At 33.8% G+C, this 20,727-nt stretch overlaps 1 protein-coding gene across 2 annotated transcripts in view; it reads left to right on the plus strand.

Annotated features, from left to right (window-relative positions):
- Positions 1 to 20,727, plus strand: part of RUNX1 (RUNX family transcription factor 1) — a 339,353-nt gene that overhangs the window by 269,745 nt on the left and 48,881 nt on the right. For both annotated transcript variants that reach the window (XM_074214031.1, XM_074214032.1), the window contains one exon: positions 6,831 to 7,022. In XM_074214031.1, the coding sequence (XP_074070132.1) occupies positions 6,831 to 7,022 (192 nt within the window). The remainder of the gene's footprint in view (positions 1 to 6,830; positions 7,023 to 20,727) is intronic.

Below are 20,727 nucleotides of genomic sequence, written 5' to 3' on the forward strand. Positions count from 1 at the left end.
AAAGAAGTCAAATGTCTGGCTCCTCTGATGGAATATATGTTTCTTGAAATCACAATTTCATCTTTGTCTTTATGTACCTGACACTCAATAGGCCTGAAATAAATGTTTCTTAAATGATTTGTTAACAAGGTTGTTTTTACAGACAGAATTTTAACTCAGGTTTTCTCAAATCCAGTATTCTTTTGCTATTTCAGACCAACTTCTATAAGAGACTTCTATAAAAGTGCAAATGTATTATGAGCAAGACACAGTACATTAATTCCTTGTTAATCTAATTTCAGTTCCTTAAGAGAGAGGAAAAAGGTATTTTGAGGAAAGGGGGGCAAAAAGAAGAGATAAATCTGGATGGGAGTATTGAAGATAGGGATAGGAAGAGAGTCAGAATATGGGACAAAACTGAACAGGCCAGGTCTTGGGGAGGTAGTACACTTCTTCTCCATGTACCCATGTCATGTGATGATGAGATATCCAAATGGAATCCAATGATGTTAAAGATAGATTTCACAATTTTCCTTATACTTAGCCTTGATTGACCTATTTTAGCACATAAGTATAATTAAATGAAAAAAGCATTAAAATTATTATCTTAATAACATTTGACTAACTGAAGTTAGAGTTCAAGACAGCCTGTTATGTCCTACAAAAACTAAGTGCTTATCATGATTCTTAAACTTGTTAAAGAAACTAATTGAGTAGATCATCAAGACAGTTAACATTTGTCACTTTTAGAGGTTCTTAGAGCAATCCATGTTTAATTTTTTTTAATTTTTGCTTTGTAGATAAGGTAGTTAAATAATAAAGGGACTGGGTCATTATTATATATAGAGATCTGACTAAAACAAATACAGAAGATTAATATCTACATTGTAATGTTCTCATGTTTATTTGCATAGAGAAATTATGATATAGGCTTATGGATCATAGATTAACAGCTGATATTTTATGAATCCTCAATCTAATCTTCTCATTTTATAGATGAGGATACAGGTTGAGAGAGGCTAATTGACTTTGCCAAAGGCCACACAAGTTGTAAGTGGATTTGAACTCAGTCCCTCAGATCCAAGATCTACAATGTTTTTCACTCTAGCATGTTTATTTCCAAGGGGAGCTAAGGGGCAGAGTGGATAGATTTAATTTGATTTGGCAACCATACTTCTACCATTACTACCAATCATATTGACAAGTTCCTCTACATCTTCATTTATCTAATTTTAAACCAGTCCTTCTCTACTAGATGGTAAAACTTTTATTCTTCCTTGATTAACTATTTCATTTCCTTTAGTGGCTGCTTCAAACATTTTCTCATCTTCTCAAGTTCCAATTTTCTCCCCTATGCCTTCTCACCAAATATCCATTCCTCTTACTTTGCAGAGAAACTAGAAACAATTTTCTTAGATCTTCCTTTTATTTTCTATTACAAGTTTCAAAAGCCCCACTTAAAGCATCATATTATGGGCATCTAGGTGGCACAGTGGGGAGAATGTGTATGTGGTATTATTCCTCAGGAATACATTCCCTATTAATCTTCCAGTGTCTGATATTCATATCACTATGCATATCCCTCAGCTTATATCATCTTGTCTCTAGGACTGCAGATTTAGAGAATTTTGAGCCTAGAGTCAGGAAGATTCATCTTCCTGAGTTCAAATCTGGTCTCAGATTTAGTGTAGATGTAAAGAGCTCTGTATCTTACAAGAGTTTTGGAGGGTATGACTATATATTATAGGATGCTTTAATGAATAAGATCTGGGTTCAAAACCCTGAATTTTCAAGAAAAGATTGATAATAAAGAAAACAGCCAGTTTTCTCTATGACATACAACAGGGAAATACATGATTCATTTTAGAAAAATTTCAGTCAAAACAATTTAAAATTATTCAAGGTCTGGGACTTAAAAAGACTGTGCTTAAATTATCTGGATTGTCATTCTGTAAGTATGTCAGACAAATGAGATGTTACAGTATTTCAAAACATCCTCAAAATACTTTATCAACCCCTGATGAGACAGCTCTAAACTGGAAAAAGGTAATATGGCCTCAAGGTTTAAACTATGTCAAGGTAGAGTAAGGAGGCTGCTTATTTGATGTGATCTGAATTCCTCTGAAAGGCATGCCCAAACAAAAATTACTTGACCTTGGAGTGCCTAGAACTTCTATTATCTATTTTTCATGTAGGCTAAAGCATTTTACTTTAAATATTGCAAGCATTTTGGGTAGATTTTTGTAAAAAGAACTATGAAAAAGAGAGAAGGTGGAAATTATAAATAAAAGCAACTCAAACCTACCCCATCCCTGAATTTTTAATGAATTTGCCATTTTGCTCTGGGACAGGCATGACTCAAGTCAGTTCAGTAGTTTATTCTCTATATCAAAACAAAAGAAGATATTTGCAGATCAGATTACAATTAACAAAAATAAATAAATAAACAAACAAATGAACAAATAAGGAATTTACTTAACAAGAGCCTGAATATGATATCAGCTAGAGTATCACACTGGTTCAGGTGGGCATAATTTCCCTTGCTTCCTTATTCCTGATTAGGAAGATATATTGAACCTCTGAGCTCCAGACCAGGTCCAACTTCTTTTGGACTGAACTTTTTTCATCCTTTAGGCAAATAGGAAGCCATGTCAAAGATTAAAACCTTAGTCCTCTGAATCAGTTAAGTCACTAAAGCAAGTTTCATTGCTTTTTTTTAGGGGAACAAAAACGTATTTAGCTTATGTGATAGAGGCTAAGTTACATATACAACACCTGTTGTATTATATTATAATTAGCAGTATATGTGGTATACCCCTCTTCTAAACTATAAATTCTATAAAGTGGAAAACAGTAGTAGGTTACCTAAACTTTGTTTCACCGGCAGCACCTAACGCAGAATTCTGGGTAGCTAACATATAATAGCCTTGATTAATGTTATTTCAAAATAATATCATTGGATGATTGCAGAAAAAAACTCCAAAATATTTTTTTAAGAACCTCTAGGGTCAGACACAATATTCAACCTCACCAAGTAAACATTTATAATCACCTTTGAATATACTCAAAGCCAGAACTGTTAGCCTGCTTATGTTTCAGTCAAGATCAGAATCAAATGTTCAAGCCAAATGGGTACAGTCCAAATTGAATCCCCCATGTCTTCTGAAACTAAAAGAGTATTTTCATCTAATTAAAAATGAATTTAACATTGATTTTGGAGTAAAAGCATCAGAAATCTTGGAAAATGTCATACTGTTCTCAAAATTCATTGTCAGGGTTGGGGACTGGCATTACACTTACAAGAAAACAATAGTTAATAAGAACTGTAAGACCTTTCATTTTTCCAAATAGATCATAACATAATGGAAGCATTTATATGTCATGCAAAATATAATTTGATCTTTAAGCCTTGAAGAATGATATTTTGATGACTTTAAGTAAAAATAAGTACTGTTTTGATCTAGTTTATAAATGAAAATTTGCCTACACCTTCAGTATCATGATTTTTTTCTTCCTTTTTTGCTCAGATGTTACAACTCTCCAAGAGAGGTTCATGGGGTGGCTAGGTGGCCTGTGGATAGAGCACTGGCCCTGGAGTCAGGAGTACCTGAGTTCAAATAAGACCTCAAACACTTAATAGTTACTAGGGGTGTGGCCTTGGGCAAGCCACTTAACACCATTTGCCTTGCAAAAACCTAAAAAACAAACAAAAAAACAAAGAAAAGGAGTTCAAGGTTCCCTGCAAAATCTCTGTCATTTCTGCAATTCAATTGGGAAGGAGTCCTGTCAAAATCATTTTGTATTACCCATTCCCATTTCCTTAATTTCTTTCAGGGCTTATGAAATGTTTTATAGTAAAGGATCATTTTTCTGAGTCACTCATAGTTGTAGCCTAAGTCTTAAACAGTTCTACTGAAAACAGAAATTATCAGTCATCATTCATTTCTTTAAATGACTAAATGTTTGTCATGTAATGAAATATAAAATTTCATCTGGCATCATAATAACTGTTCAGTGGTAAACATTTGTTTCTAAAAATAAGTCATTAAGAGGAGAAATATGCACCCCTTATTTTTGCCTTTCTAGTGATATCTATCCCAATTATAAATCTGAGTCCCATTCCTCTCTAGCAAAGGTCATGAAGGCCCCTGATTGAGGTTTATACCACTACAGTTAAACTTGTAGATTCCTATTGTCTTGCCAATGGAATTTCCAAAATTTCAAAAAAAATTTCAAAAACTGTTCTCTTCATATCACCTGCTTCCTTTGGCAGAAGCTACCTTATGCCCAGGAAATATGTAATTTTGAAATATGGTTTAAAATAAAACAAAACAAAAAAAATTGAGGTCATGCTCCATTGAAGCAGCGTTTTTCTAAATCTTTTCCCCTACATTTACTCTTCCCCTTTCCCTTCAGTGACTGTTTTGGGTTGAAGCTGTACACTTATAGAGCTTAATTCACTCCTTATATGATTTATTGATTGAGATGTTTTATTTTTATGCAAGACTTTGTGTCTGTTTGGAAAACATGGGTGAAAGGGAAAGTGAACAGAAAGAAAAATACCATGTAAAAATATCAGAATTTAGCATTATTTGTTAAAATTGAACTTTAAAAGATTATACTTTTAAAATCAAGTATTGTGGGCTGGAGCTCTCAACTTGAGTCCAGGTTTGCTTTTCAAACAAATGAAAGAGGGTGAGTTGCATTTAAACCACACAAATATTATACTTAACATGTTTCCTTTTTTGAGAGCCAAAAAGATCTTGTTAATGGTAAAAGTCACCTCAATATAGTGGGTCTTTTTCTAGTTTGCAATCTGAGACAGTGCAAACTCTGCCAAGGGGCCTGACAGCAGGAAGAAAAGTTGAACTGCTGAGATTTGGAACCAAAATAAGAGTTATAAAACTTAAACTTTAGAATTTTTAGCTACTGGAAACTGATCTTTAATTTTCTCCACAGGGGAAAACATAAATTTAAAAAAATCCCCTCTTTTACTTAAGAATGTATGGAGGGTGTATGTGAAAGAGTATTTTATTGCAGACAAGTAGAAGACTTTTCCAATCTTGTTTCCATCCATTTGACAATCTGTGTCATGTTTATATAATTGGCCAGTGCTAACTTACACACAGTCTTCCCATGGAGAGTTAAGGAAAGTATTAGAGAAGAGGAATCTCCCCTTTTAAAAAAAATATAAAATGACTAAAAAGGGGGATCATGCAGCCTCAGATACCAATATCTAGCATCACATTGTAAGTTATGTGCTGTTGTTTAGTCATACCAGTCATGTCTGACTTGTGAACCCTTTTGGGGTTTTTCTTGGCAAAGATATTAGAAAAGCTTGTAATTTCCTTCTCCGGCTCATTTTACAAATGATGAAATTGAGGCAAAAAGGGTTAAATGACTTGTCCAGGTTTATATAGCTAGAATGAGTCAAAGCCAGGTTTCAAACTCATGTCCCTTGACTTTTAAGTTAAGACCTCTTTACAGTATACTGAGCTACCTTCCTTTGTTGTTGTTCAGTCATTTCAGTTGTATCCATCTTTTCATAACCCCATTTCATTTTTTGTTTTTGCTTTTTGTCAAAGATACCGCAGCTGTCTGTTATTTCCTTCTCAATTTATTTGGCATGAGAAAATTAAGGCAAAGTAGGTTAAATGATTTTCCCAGGGTCATATAACTAATTTTTTGTTTTATTTTAAGGCCAGATCTGAATTCAGGAAAATAGGTCTTCCTGACTTCAGGCCAGATACTCTAATCTCTGTGCCACCTAGCTGCCCAGCAAGTTATATGCCACATCATAAACAAAAAGCAAGTCATCATTCAAGAATTTTGATATGAAATTAGACTATGAGACAAAAGAAATGAGAGGAAAAGTCTTGGACCTGTCCAGTTTTAAGTGACCTTTCTTGCTATTTGAAGATCATGGTTGATTTTAATGACATCAAACAATCTTTTTTTGCCAAGAAATAACTTTAGTAGTCTATCTTTTTTTCATTTATGTTTGTTTGTCTGGAGGACCAAAAGGATTTCACCTGTTATGCTTGTTAAAAGTATTTGGGGGCTGCTCCCCAGAGTTACACTACATTTGCCTATAGGGAATAGTTGAATTATATCTGAATATCACAGTCTCTTACCAAGACATTCTGATTTCGTGTTGGTGAACTTAACAGTAGAATTAAGGGCTTTAAATATATTTCAAAGGCAATTTGAAATCACCATTATGTCTGCTTTATCAAATATTACTCATTTCCTGTTTAAAAATCATACTGCAGCAGGGCTCTAGACCTAATTCTTTGCTTTAAAATGTACTAATGGTTTGTGACTACAGTATGCTCCAACCTACTTACAACCTAGTGATTTTAATGACTTGCCAGAATAAGCTACATACCTAACTGCTGTTGTACTTGTGGCATAGGAAGTGTATTTATAATGAACTGCCAACCACTACCAAAAAAAAAAAATTCCCTGCATGTCCTCATCCCTTCAAACCATTCTCATTGCTTTCTGCCCAGATAATGTATCAGGGGAGTTAGTTGTGGAGCATTTGAACAGATATATTATGAGAGTAGTTTTATAAGCTTGTGGGATAGAAGTAGCCTTCTCCTGTGCGGGCGACAATGTGTGAACTGACTCGATATCGCCTTTCACTGAATTTCCACTGGGAACTAACTAACTTTGCTGAACAACAGCGAGTCAGTAAAAGGAGTGGGAGAGAAAAGAGAAGAGGAAAAGGAAATCTGGAATAAAAAAAATTCAAAAAAAAGTCATTGAAATTTTTTCTTTAAATCTTTCCCTTCCTTTCCTCTCTTTCCCTTTCTCTTCTTCCTTCCGCCTCCTCTCCCTCCCAATAGGGCATCGTCAGAAAATAGATGAACAGACGAAGCCGGGGAGCTTGTCCTTCTCAGAGAGACTGAGTGAACTGGAACAGCTACGCCGTACTGCCATGAGGATCAGCCCACATCACCCAGCCCCTACATCTAACCCACGAGCTTCCTTGAACCACACAACGGCTTTTAACCCTCAGCCTCAGAGTCAGATTCAGGGTAAGTACCTAGAGGAAAACACAAATAAAACATTTCCCTCTTTTTCTTTTCTTTCTCATTACACCATTATCCATAAACTCATATTCACACAGGTAAAACCCACTAAATGGGATTTTGTTCATTCTCCACAAGACTTATTTAGACCCTTCAAGATACTTATTAATTTATAGATATGTACCTTAATTGAAAAATTTTAGCTTTGGTAGGACTTTTTTTTTACTTCTTGATGGAACCTATAAGATCTGAATTATTACAGTTGAGCAGAGAAGAGTAAATTGGGCATAATTCATAATCCTAGTTTTCAAATCACAGTTTTCAAATATGATTGTCTCAGAACCTGGAAAATTTAGAGAGAATTTTTCTGTATATTTCTATGCTGACAACACCAAAGAATGCAGTATTTTCGTTATAAAAGTAGCATGGCAAAAATATCAATCATTATTAAAAAATAACAATGTTATGTGCTAGGGTAGAAAGCACTGTTTGTTCTAGAATTGCTATAGATGACATACTTTATCCTGACAACAAATAAGGCATGTGGGCAAATCATTATTGTGTAGGTATTACATCAGAACATATCTAATATCATTTACTTTTTGGATGCTTAAAGGTCACAGAAATTAGACCCTTTTCTTTTGCAGCGATTATGCTACCTTAAACAGATTCAGATGAAATTCAGTGGGAAAGGACATTTTCAACCCCAATATGGTTGGCCAGAATGGTATTAGGGTCTTTCATTTAAAGTTACTATCAAGCTTATAGTTAGGGAGGATATAATAAATATGTTAGGGATACTTTAAGTTGTTTACTAAACTTTAGGCATACCTCAAATAATATTGTTCTAATATAATTTTGTAATACAATTATTAATAATACACACACACACACACACACACACACACATATATGGTTGTAAAACCCCACCAAATCCTTCAACCATCCCCCATGCATAACATTTCTTTAAAGGCAGCTGCTCTATGTTTTGCCTGAGGTCTTGTTTTCCAAGAACCAATGATAATAATTGTGATAACAGTAACATTTATCTGGCACTTTAAGGTCTACAAAATTAAGCTTTACTTTACTTTACTTTACTTTATCTTTACTTTATCTTCACAACAATCCCATAAGATTGATGCTAATAAATATTATCCTCAATTTACAAATGAGAGAAGGGGAGGAGGGAAGTTAAATGATTTGCCCAAGGCCAGACAATTCATAGGAATCTGAGGCAGGATTTGAACTCCAAATCTATGAGATTTATATCTCAATGTCTATCCTTGATATTTTAAAACTGTGAATTCTTCAGAACTCCCTTGTGAATAATGTGTTTTGATTTGAATATTGGAGGTAGTGGGACCTTCTAAAATGAGCAACTGCAGTGTGTACTACTCTCTTCCACAGGCCTTGTTAATTGAGAAGACATAGTTCTTTTTGTTTGTTTTGTATATGAATTGCAACCTTAAAGAGATTTTTGTATTAGTGTGGAATTCATTTCCCTAAGAAGCCAGTCCCAAAGGAAATTTAGGAGAGCTTAGTACTGGTGACAACTGTTAAATGGCATCTTTGTATAGTTCCAGCTCTTGTGAGTATTAACAAAAATCTTTAATTGTATGAATCACATCGTTGATTTAATCTAATATCACACCTACATGGCTCAATGGAAAATACCATTGCAGAGTGATTTCATTTTTTCATAGTAACTGACCACATTATTCAGACAAAAAATTAATCTGATTAATTTCTTAAACCAAGCAACTAGAGGTAATTCTGTTACTCTAGATTATAATAAACTGAGTTCAAATAGATAGCTAGCTAGCCAATCAATAGTAAAATAAGTATTCCAAATGAACCTGAAAATTAGGGCCAAATGAGATACAAAAGTAGGTTATAAGTCATGACCCCTTCTATCACTATAACCTCAGACATTATTTTCAGCCTTTTCATCATCAGATAAATTTGATTTTAGAATGAATTACAATGCAGACTATTAGGAATCAAAGTGTTCTTTCTAGTACCAAAGTTTATTTGATAATCTTTGGAGGGGAAACAAAGGTGAACACACAAAATACTTTCTAATTAGTGATTACTTACTCTTTTCACAGGAATAAAATAGATTTGGTCAAATTTCCTAAATTTTGGTTTATCATTAGATAAAATGCACTATTAGAAAATAATTTTCTGTAGAAATCTTTTCCAAACTGAAAAGGATTTTTAAAGATTCTTTTAGTCTGTAAACTTAGTGACATACCATTAAAGACACTAGATGATTTTTTTCTGTAAATAATGGCTCCAAAAACAAAACATATATTTTTTTAGAATAATAAAAAAGATAACTATAAATATAAATTGAATTCCAACTATTGTTTATTTTCTTTATCTCAGCTAATTTAGTGAATAATGAATCTCATTTCTAGATATACTCTATTAAAATAAAGTGAATGTAGTATTTTCTCTTCTCAGTATTCAGTAGCTGTGTGGGTAGAGGCATCAGTAAGGACTTGCCTTCTTCAGCTACAGGATATGCTTAGCAACATATCAGGTTCAACACTATCATTTTTTTTCTTGTTCCTTTGTGAGGGGAAAAACATCTTCTATTATTGTCTAAACAATATTAACTTTCTTTTGTAGTGGTACAGGAACCTGGTAACTACTTTTTAAATATAATTTAATATATTACCATAATTATTTATTTTCTAAATAAATTATGGACATATTACCTCACCTATGAATGAATTTTTAGAAATGGTTTAGGAAAGGTAAGAATGCTTGCTGTTGTTTCCATATTATATGATTATTTTTAGCTACTAGTGTCTTTAATTCTTTAATTTATTTGAGTACATTAGTTAACTCTATCATCCAGCTTTGAAAAATAGAATGGACTACCTCATCCAATAGTGGGTTCCCCATCTATGTAGATTTTTTTTTTAAATAGGTTACTATTTTTTTTAGTTAAGAAACATTTTCATTAACTTCTCCTTCCCATTAACCTCACTCTCATGATGAAAATAAAACTCTCAATAAATATATATAGTGCCTTAATCTGGCAAAAACAATGCAACATAAGCCATTTTGAATGTGTGTGTATTTGTGTGCATATATGTATATTCAGGGATAGATATACAAATGTATGTATGTGTATATATATATATATGTATCTTTCCTCACTATCTCTTTGTTGGGAGATAAGTAGCTTGTTTCATCATCATTATTTTGAACTCATCATTTATCTTTCCATTATTCTGAGTTTTGCATTTTTTTAAGTTGTTGGTTTTCTCTAATATTGTAATCATTATGTATCTTATACACCAACTTCTGCTCACTTTTTTTGTCAATCAATAGATGTTTATTAAGCACCAGCTACGTGCTCAATAAACAACACTGTACTCAGCACAGAAAATGCAGTATGAATGGCAAAAGACAGTTCCTACTTTCAACAGTGGAGACAACATATAAAAAAACTGCATTGTTTATACAAGCAAACAAGAGGTTTACAGGTTAAAATGGAAATGAAGTCATTGCCAGACTGAAAGTTTGGTTAACTGGAGGATAATAAGAATACTAGTTGGCATATATTCATATGTGTGTGTATATATGTATATGTATGTGTTTCTCTAGATATATATATATACACACTTGTGCTTATATGTATGCGTTTATTTGTGTTATGTTTGACTCTGTGACTCCATGTACCATACTGTTTATGGGGTTTTCTTGGCAAAGTTTTTGGAGTAGTTTGTCATTTCCTTCTCCAGTGGATTAAGTTAAATAGAGATTAAATGCCCAAGGTCACACAGTTACTAAGTATCAGAGGCTAAATATGAACTCTGTTTACTGAGTCACCTAGTTTTCTCTATTTGTGTGTGTGTGTGTGTGTGTGTGTGTGTGTATACATGTGTATCTTTAATATTTGCAGGGTGTTCTTACCTGAACCTCACTATTCCCCTAGGGCTTCATATGTTGGTCTAAATCATCAGTTCATAGAAGTCTTCCAAATTTTCATAGAAATTGTTCATTTCATTATTACTAATGACATAGTAATATTCCATTTCATTTATATATCATAATTTGCTTAGCCATTCCCCAATAGGGAGATACTCCCCTTAGATTCAAATTTTATATCATAAAAAGATCTTTGATAATAGAACATGTAATGGTATTAGCTAAGTCAAAGGGTATCTACAAATTGGTGATGGTTTCTGTCCTTTGTTCTTGAAGAAGACCATGATATCAGGGACCTGATACTCTGACAAGCACATGAATTGGATTTGAGTGAAGGGGTGCTGTCCTAAGTCACCAGTTTCACTTTCAGGATCCAGAGGCCAGATACTAATCAGGAGATGGATGAGGGGTGAAACAAGGATACCCATTATCAACACTATTATTCAATATTGTATTAAAAATGTTAGCTTCAGCAATAATAGAAGAAAAAGAAATTGAAGGCATTAGAATTGGGAAGGAAGAGACAAAACTCTCACTCTTTGCGGATGACATGATGGTATACCTAGAGAATCCCAAGAAATCATCTAAAAAACCTACTAGAAGTAATTAGCAACTTTAGCAAAGTCGCAGGATATAAAATAAATGCTCTTAAATCCTCAACATTTCTATATATGACTAGCAAGATATAGCAGGAAGAGCTAGAAAGAGAAATCCTATTCAAAGTAAGCTCAGACAATATAAAATACCTGGGAGTCTACTTGCCAAGGCAGATGCAAAAACATTTTGAAAACAATTACAAAACACTTCTCACACAAATAAAATGAGATTTAAATAACTGGGCAAACATCAACTGTTCATGGATAGATCGAGCTAATATAATAGAAATGACAATTCTACCAAAACTAAACTCCTTGTTTATTGCCCTGCCAATCAAAATTTCAAAAACTTACTTAATGAGTTAGGAAAAGTTGCAAGTAAATTCATATGGAGAAATACAAAATCAAGAATTTCCAGGGATAGGGGTGGCTAGGTGGCGCAGTAGATAGAGCACCGGCCCTGGAGTTAGGAGTACCTGAGTTCAGATTTGACCTCAGACACTTAATAATTACCTAGCTGTGTAGCTTCGGGCAAGCCACTTAACTCCATTGCCTAGCAAAAAGTAAAAAAAAAATTTCCAAGGATTCAATAAAAAAAAAGTGCAAAAGAAGATGGCATAGCCTTACCAGATCTAAAATTATATTATAAAGCATCAGTCATCAAAACTGTCTGGTATTGGCTAAGAAACAAAGTGGTGGATCAATAGAATAGACTAGGTATAATAGCAGGAAATGATTATGGTAATCTACTGTTAGATAAACCCAAAGACTCCAGCTATTGGGATAAAAACCTCTATGTTTGATAAAAGCTGTTGGGAAAATAAGAAATTTGTATGGAAGAAATTTGGATTAGACCAACACCTCACACCCTATACCAAGATAAGATCAAAATGGATACAGAATTTAGACATATAAAAATATTATAAGCAAACTACAAGATCAAGGAGTAATATACCTGTCAGATCTATGGAAAGGGAAGCAGTTTATGACCAAGAAAGAGATGAAGAACATCATTAAAAACAAACTAGATAATTTTGATTACATTAAATTAAAAAGTTTTTGCACTGACAAAACCATTGTAACCAAGATCAAAAGAAATGTAGTAAATTGGGAAACAATTTTTACAACTAGTGTTTCTGACAAAGGGCTCATTTCTAAACTATACAGAGAACTGAGTCAAATTTTCAAAAAGAACAAGCCATTCCGCAATTGACAAATGGTCAAAGGATATGCAAAGGGGGCAGCTAGGTGGCACAATGGATAGAGCATGGCCATGGAACCTGAGTTCAAATCCAGCCTCAGACACTTAATAATTACCTGTGTGACCTTGGTCAAGCCACTTAACCCCATTACCTTGGAAAAAAAACTAAAAAAAAAAGGATATACAAAGACAATTTACAGATGAGGCAGTCGAAGCAATCGATAGTCATATGAAAAGTTGCTCTAATTCACTACTTAGTAGAGAAATTCCAATTAAAGCATCTCTGAGGTACCACCTCACACCTCTCAGACTGGCCAGGATGACCAGAAAGGACAATGATCAAGGTTGGAAAGGATGTGGGCAACCTGGGACACTAATGCATCATTGGTAGAGCTGTGAATTCATCCGACCTTTCTGGAGAGCAATTTGGAATTATGCCCAAAGGACAACAAAAATGTGCATACCCTTTGATCCAGCAATACTACTACTGGGTCTATACCCTGAAGAGATGATGAAAAAGGATAAAAACACCACTTATACAAAAATATTCATAGCAGTCCTGTTTGTGGTGGCAAAGAATTGGAAATTAAGTGAATGTCCTTCAATTTGGGAATGGCTTAACAAACTCTGGTATATGTATGTGATGGAACATTATTGTTCTATTAGAAACCAGGAGGGATGGGAATTCAGGGAAGCCTGGAAGGATTTGCATGAACTGATGCTGAGTGAGATGAACAGAACCAGAAAAACACTGTACACCCTAACAGCAACATGGGGGCAATGCTCAAACTTGATGGACTCACTTATTCCATCAGTGAAACACTCAGGAACAATTTTGGGCTATCTGCCATGAAGAATACTATCTGTATCCAGAGAAAGAATTGTGGAGTTTGATCAAAGACCAAAGACTATTACCTTCAATTTAAGGGGAAAAAAACCATTATCTTATTATGTAATTTTGCTATCTCTTATACTTTATTTTTCTTCCTTAAGAATATGATTTCTCTCTCATCATATTTGACTTAGATCAATGTATACCCTGGAAACAATGTAAAGACTAACAGACTGCCTTCTGTGGGGAGGGGGTGTAAGAATGGGGGGGGGGAAATGTAAAACTCAAAATAAATAAAATCTTTCTAAAAAAACAAAACAAACAAAAATTAGGAGAAGGCCTTGGATGCAAGGCGATCAGTGTTAAAAGACTTGCCTAAGGTCATTCAGGGATCTGAAGCTGGATTTGAACTCTCATCCTCCTGACTCCAAGGTCAGTGGATATTACTATATCCACTGCAACATTTGAAGGCAACAGCTCAACCAACAATGCAGTGGTACACCTATTTTCTTATAACCCATCCAAATTTCTCATCTTTGATAAACTGATAAATGTGAGGTAGAAATGCAAAATTGCTTTAACTTGTGTTTATTTAATTATCTGTGATTTAAAACATTTTTCACATGGTTGTTAACTTGATTTCTTCCTTTGAAAAACTATTATCTATTGATCCTTACTGATACCTCTATTCATACTGTATTTTCTGTACTAAGTACAGTATTGTTTGTTAAGCACATAACTGGTGCTTAATAAACATTATCTTTTGAAAATTGATTCTTTTATAAACATGAATCAGCCTTTAGGATGAATTGGAGACATCCTCCCAGAATATTCATTTTAAAAAGGCAACTAGTTCAGCCATCCCTTCATTTTCTATTTAGCTACACTCTGGACTTTACCATACTGTCCTCAGTTAGGTATCTTCCTATTTCCCTTTTCAATTTCCTTTTCAGTTTTTCCTTGATTAAATTGGAAGCTTCCTAAGGAAAGGGATTTATTTCCCTTCCTTCCTTTCTGCCCCCAGCCCTATTATAAAGGATTATCAATTGAATATTGTTTATCTTGGATAGGTCATATTAAATAAAAAACTTGGGGGCGGCTAGGTGGCGCAGTGGATAGAGCACCCGCCCTGGAGTCAGGAGTACCTGGGTTCAAATCTGGCCTCAGACACTTAATAATTACCTAGCTGTGTGGCCTTAGGCAAGCCACATAACCCCATTTGTCTTGCAAAACCCTAAAAATAATAAAAAATTAAAAAAATTAAAAACTTGGGTTTCTCCTATCTTCCGAACTAACATTTTATTCTAGTCAGATTTTAGCAACCTTTTGAAACTTTTTGACAATTAGAAATTTAACAAAAATTTACAAAAGTTAAATGATTTGTTATGGGTAGCAGCCCAAGTACTAGAGCCCAGATTTTCTGACAAGACCAGTGCCCTTCCACATGTTTATAAAGTCTCAACACTAAATGTAATATTTTTCTCAGAATTTAGATAAATTTATAGGTTTAATTTTACAGCTTCAGCACCATATTTAAAATTACTTTATACATAAATTTTAACATTCAGTGTGTTTTATTTGAAAAGCAGCATTCATTTTGAGAAAATTTTGCTTTAGAGCAGATTACACTTTCTCCTGCTGAATAATCTGAATAACCTCTCCTCCCTCTCACTAATCTTCAGTCTCTCTATCAACTTCTTTCCTGTTACCTACAATCAAACCCATATCTTCAGTATCCTCAAAAGGCCTTCATTCAGCCTGCCCATGCTCACTGGCTATTGTCTTATCTCTCTTCCCTTTTATGACTAAACTACTTCAAAAGGTCTGTCTAGGATTCATGCCTCCACTTCCTTTCCCCTTCTCTTCTTAATTCTGCAAGGCTTATTTACAATCTCATCATTCAAGCTGTTTCAAGTCTTTGCAAAGTTACTAGATTAATTCTCCAATTTAAGGGGAATTTTTCTTAATTCTCATCCTGCTTGATCTCTCTGCAGACTTTGACAATATGAATGACCCTGCTCTCCTTGATGCTCTCTTCTTTCAAGGTTTCTGTGACACTACTAGGTCATGGTTCTTTTGTTTGCCTAGCCACTTTTTGTTTCCTATGCCAGATTTTCATCTAGATCACTCTATTTACCAATGGGTATTCTAAACAGCTCTCAATGAATTCTGGCATAATCTCTATGCTGATGATTCTTGGATTTACTTATCTAGTCTTAATTTTTTCATTTACTGGGCATCTAAAATTGAACATACCATTTGAATCTGAAGCTCAACATCTTACCCCTCCTACCACGTCCAATCTGTAATCCATCTGTGGCCTTCTTGGGAGCACAGGCTTCTTCCTTTCTTTGCTAGTGATTAACATATTAATTACCCAATAAATGTTTGCTGCCAACTTCAGCTTCAAAGAAGGTCAGTAATTCAGTACATTGAAAGATAATTTCTACATAAAAGCTGGAAAATATTGTAGTCCCTAAGAGTTAATAGATAACATTAGTTCTTCTGCCCTAACACAGTGCATGTGAATTGTAGTTCCTTCTTTGGTTATTTATTCAGAATTATAGATGACTCCTAATACCTGAAAATAGACATCTCAAATTATACAAACAGCTTACAAATATAAAAGAGGACAGGTTGCCATGGCATTAAGCCACTGTTTATTTGTTGAGGGTTTTGCTATAAAAGGACCAACGTTAATTTTAACTTCCTGTTTTACCAGATCATCAAATTGAATAGAAAGACATTTGTTTTTTTGAATATAAGTTTATGCAGGTCAAGCCATTATAAATTCCCATAACCTGGTTGTTATCTCTGCTTTTATAAGACTTTAACCATACAGATTTCTAAATATACAGCCATCTCCCTCCCAATTTAAAGAGATATTCCTTTGAATGAGTCTGTATAATGTTAATACTCTGACTTTAAATCATGAAAACAAGGAAATAGAATTGTAAATTCAAAGAACTAACTTCTTCCTGCTATGGTAGGGAAGGTAGGAGGAAATATGAGCTATGCTGATTTGGGAACTTGGTGAGGAAAATTGTCATAACGAGGTGAAAGAAGACAGCTTGATGATTTTGTGGGTTGTGGTAAACCTCACAGTGGTACTTAAGTAAATGATTTCATGGTTGAGACACTTGAAATCATTAGAATTGTATTTTTAAAATATATAACCACATTTAACACTGGTTTTAGATAATATTGTTTGAAGTGTAGATGTATCTGTACATGCAAATAATTTAGGATCTGCACCTACAAGTTTGTGGCTCATATTTGCCTAATTTTTTATGCCCTACAAAGAACTTCGGTATTAACTCCTTTGATCTTCAGAATAATCCAATAAAGAGGTTGTGAAGGTATGGCTATTCTTATACTGCAGATGCTGAAACTGAGTTTAAGAGAAATTAAATGATTTGTTGAGGGTGGCAGCCCAAGTACTAGTGCCCAGATATTCTGACAAGACCAGTGCCCTTCCACTATACCATACTCCCTAAGGATTCCTTTTAGTTGGTTTCATCAGGATCAGTACTAGACATCAAAATGTTCTTCTGACACCTCTAAAATACTCTTAGAGATCAGATCAGCTTAGCCGATCAATAGATCAACAAATTTTGTTTTTCAGTGTTTTATTCAATATATTTCCCCACCCCATCATTCTTCTGTTTTCAATTTTCATCCACCTGATGACCTAGTTTTTTTTTCCCCGAATTTTTCTCAATCCTTGAAGGAAAAAAATGGCTACAAACTACCATTTCCTAAAGCTATAATTTTATATTTCCCCATGTCTTTCTCAGTCAGTCAGATTCATAGAAAGTCTCCACTTATATTTCCACTTTTTCTCCTCTTAACAAATGTCTGGAATCTGATTCATAATTTCATCACTCAAATGAAATTGCTCTTTCCAAACTGTCAAAGAGCTTTTCATCTTTCGATCTTTTCTTCTTTATCCTTCTTGAATTGTCTTCTGCATTTGACATTGCAGACTACCACTTCCTTCCTATTCTATCCATGGATATTCATGACACTATTCTGCTCTGGTACTGCTTATCAGATATCCTTGCAGGTTTATTTAGTATAATATACCTCCTTACTTTATTGGTTCCCAAAATACTATTCTGGACCTTTTCTCTTCTCTGCCTCTTTTCTCTTTGTGACCTCATCAGTTCCCACTTAACTGTCATCTCTACACAGATAACTCACAGATCCATATATCTAGTATTTTTTCCATTTTTAAAATTTATTTTGAATTTTAGAATTTTTCTCCTAATTTTGCTTCCCTCCCCTACCCCCCACCCCCACAGAAGACAGTCTGTTAGTCTTTGCATCGTTTCCGTGGTATACACTGATCTTAGTTGAATGTGATGAGAGAGAAATCATATCATTAAGAAAAAAAAATAAAGTATAAGAGACAGCAAAATTACATAATGATAACTTTTTTTAAAAAATTAAAGGTAATAGTCTTTGTTTAAACTACACAATTCTTTCTCTGGATACAGATGGTATTCTCCATCACTGATACCCCCAAATTGTGCCTGATTGCTGCCCTGTGGGTATGAGCAAGTCCATGTTGCTGTTAGGGTGCATAATATTCTTCTGGTTTTGCTCATCTCGTTCAGCATCAGATCATGCAAATCCTTCCATGCTTCCCTGAATTCCCATCCCTCCTGGTTCTAATAGAACAATAGTGTTCCATCACTTACATATATCATAGTTTATTAAGCCATTCCCCAATTGATGGACATTCATTCAATTTCCAATTCTTTGCCACCACAAACAGGGTTGATATGAATATTTTTGTTCAAGTGATGTTTTTACCCTTTTGTCATGCTCTTTTCAGAGCATAGACCCAATAGTGGTATTGCTGGATCAAAGGGTATACACATTTTTATTGCCCTTTGGCTAGCCCCAGTCTTTACTCTGATATTCACTCCTGTATCACATTGGACATTTCAAACTGAATATTCTAAGGGTATCTCAAACTTCACATATCTGTTTCCAGATTGGGGTAGTGATGGAAAACATGTGGATCAAATATGGGACAAATGAAAGTGATTTTGTCATGGAGTATATCATAGACCACTGAGACAAAAAGTGAATATAGATGGGGAATTTGTGAAATAACAAAAGGCATGAAATAATATTGGTGAAGAACTTAATGTCTGCTAAAGTTCTCTCCCTGTTTCCTCCCCAAAGCAAAGCAACTAAGAACTTATGATATGACTTCAAAAAATAGGGGAACCCAGAAGGGGAAATTCTATTTTTGATTTGATTCTTACCAATAGTAAGAAAATGATTGTCTGGGGTGGCAAAATAGGAACCTTAGGGGAGAAGTAACTTTTTTCCTTCATAATGTTTGTGATAGAGAAAAGGAAATCTGAGCATAGTCTGACAAGAAATTATGATTTTGAGAAAATGGATTTCCAAGAATTTAGATTTTTTTAAAAAATGTAGGATCACAAGGTCTAAAATACTACCAGGGAAAGTCAACTCAGGAAGGATGGGGCATAATCAAAAGCAAAATTCTGAAGACACAAAGGAAAACAATTCCAATAAGAAGGAAAAACTGGAATTTGAGTAGACAAATATGGATACACAGAGAATTAATTTTTTTAAAGAAATGTACATAAGAACCAATCAATGCCAAGTAACAGAAGATGAACATTAGATTAGACTATGGTATAGTATTAAGAAAAACTGACAGGGTTAGTAAAGGTCAGATTCCTTCTTTCTCTACTCACTTTTCATTTATAAAGAGGGTAGTGAGAAGAGATCAAAGAAGGAAAAGAGGAAAATAAGAGTATACAAAGTAAATCATAACAGTAAATGAAAATGTGATTAACTTTCTTATAAAATGGAGGTGGTTAGCATAATGAATTGGAAAAGAGAATCCAACAAGATATCATGTTTAATAAAAACTCTTGAATGTAAAAAGTCAGAGTTAAAGTGAGGAGATGGAATAGGAATTAATATGCTAAGGTCAAATCAAAAAAACACTTAAAACAATCATATTTTCAGACAAGACAAAAGAAAAATAATATACTATTAAAAGATAAAAGCAGGAAAACTGCATTGTTCTTAATGGTAAAAGAAAGAGAGGAAGGATGGAAGGAAGGGAGGAAGGCTATCAATACTTAGTATAAAATGCACTGGAAGGCATAGAATCTTAGTTTTTGAAGGAAAATTTGATCACATTATAGGGAAAAGTTTGATATTTCAATGTCCCTTTCAGACAAAAATAACAATATCAAAATCTAACAAAAATATTAAAAATGAAGAAGATAATGATCTAAAATAGAATTTTGGAAAAACTAGATTCCTCAGCTGTTCTTGTCATATTTACAAAAATTGTGCTTTGATAAGGCATAAAAATACAATGAAAAATGCAGAGGAGTAAAAATATTAAATGAATTCTGAAATTAAATTCTAGTCAATAAAGAATGTTTTAAGAAGGAATCAAATTTAAATAGAGTAAGGGGCAGCTGGGTGGTGTAGTGGATAAAGCACCAGCCTTAGAGTCAGGAGTACCTGGGTTCAAATCCGATCTCAGACACTTAATAATTACCTAGCTGTGTGGCCTTGGGCAAGCCACTTAACCCCATCTGCCTTGCAAAAACCTAAAAAAAAAAAGAAAAAATTTAAATAGAGTCTAATGATTTAATCTCAAGTAATTTGTGGGTCAATGGACTCATAATATTAAAACTCCAGAATGAAAATTAAAAATAAATTTCATTCATCATTTCTACAAAATTTATAACATATTAAGAAAAACCAGAATTATTTGAATATATTATAAAGGAATTTTTGTAGAGAATTGCAGAGGATAAAGATTTATATAAATGGAAAAGATTAGTTAGTCCTATTTGACCACATTAATATCAGTAAAACAATACATCAATTGACTTACCCTTTCAATGTCATACAAATCAAATGAACAAAAATTACTTAAAAGAACTAGACCAAATTATTAAATATATATATATATGTGTGTGTGTGTGTGTGTGTGTGTGTGTGTGTGTGTGTGTGTGTGTGTGTGTGAAAGAACAAATAGCCAATAATGTTAAGGAAAATAATTTTTAAAAAGAGAGAAGGAAGGGGTTCTATCAATATAAGACCTTAAGCCATGCTACAAAACAA

This window comes from Macrotis lagotis, chromosome 1 (assembly GCF_037893015.1).
Source record: "Macrotis lagotis isolate mMagLag1 chromosome 1, bilby.v1.9.chrom.fasta, whole genome shotgun sequence".
Lineage (NCBI taxonomy): Eukaryota > Metazoa > Chordata > Mammalia > Peramelemorphia > Peramelidae > Macrotis > Macrotis lagotis.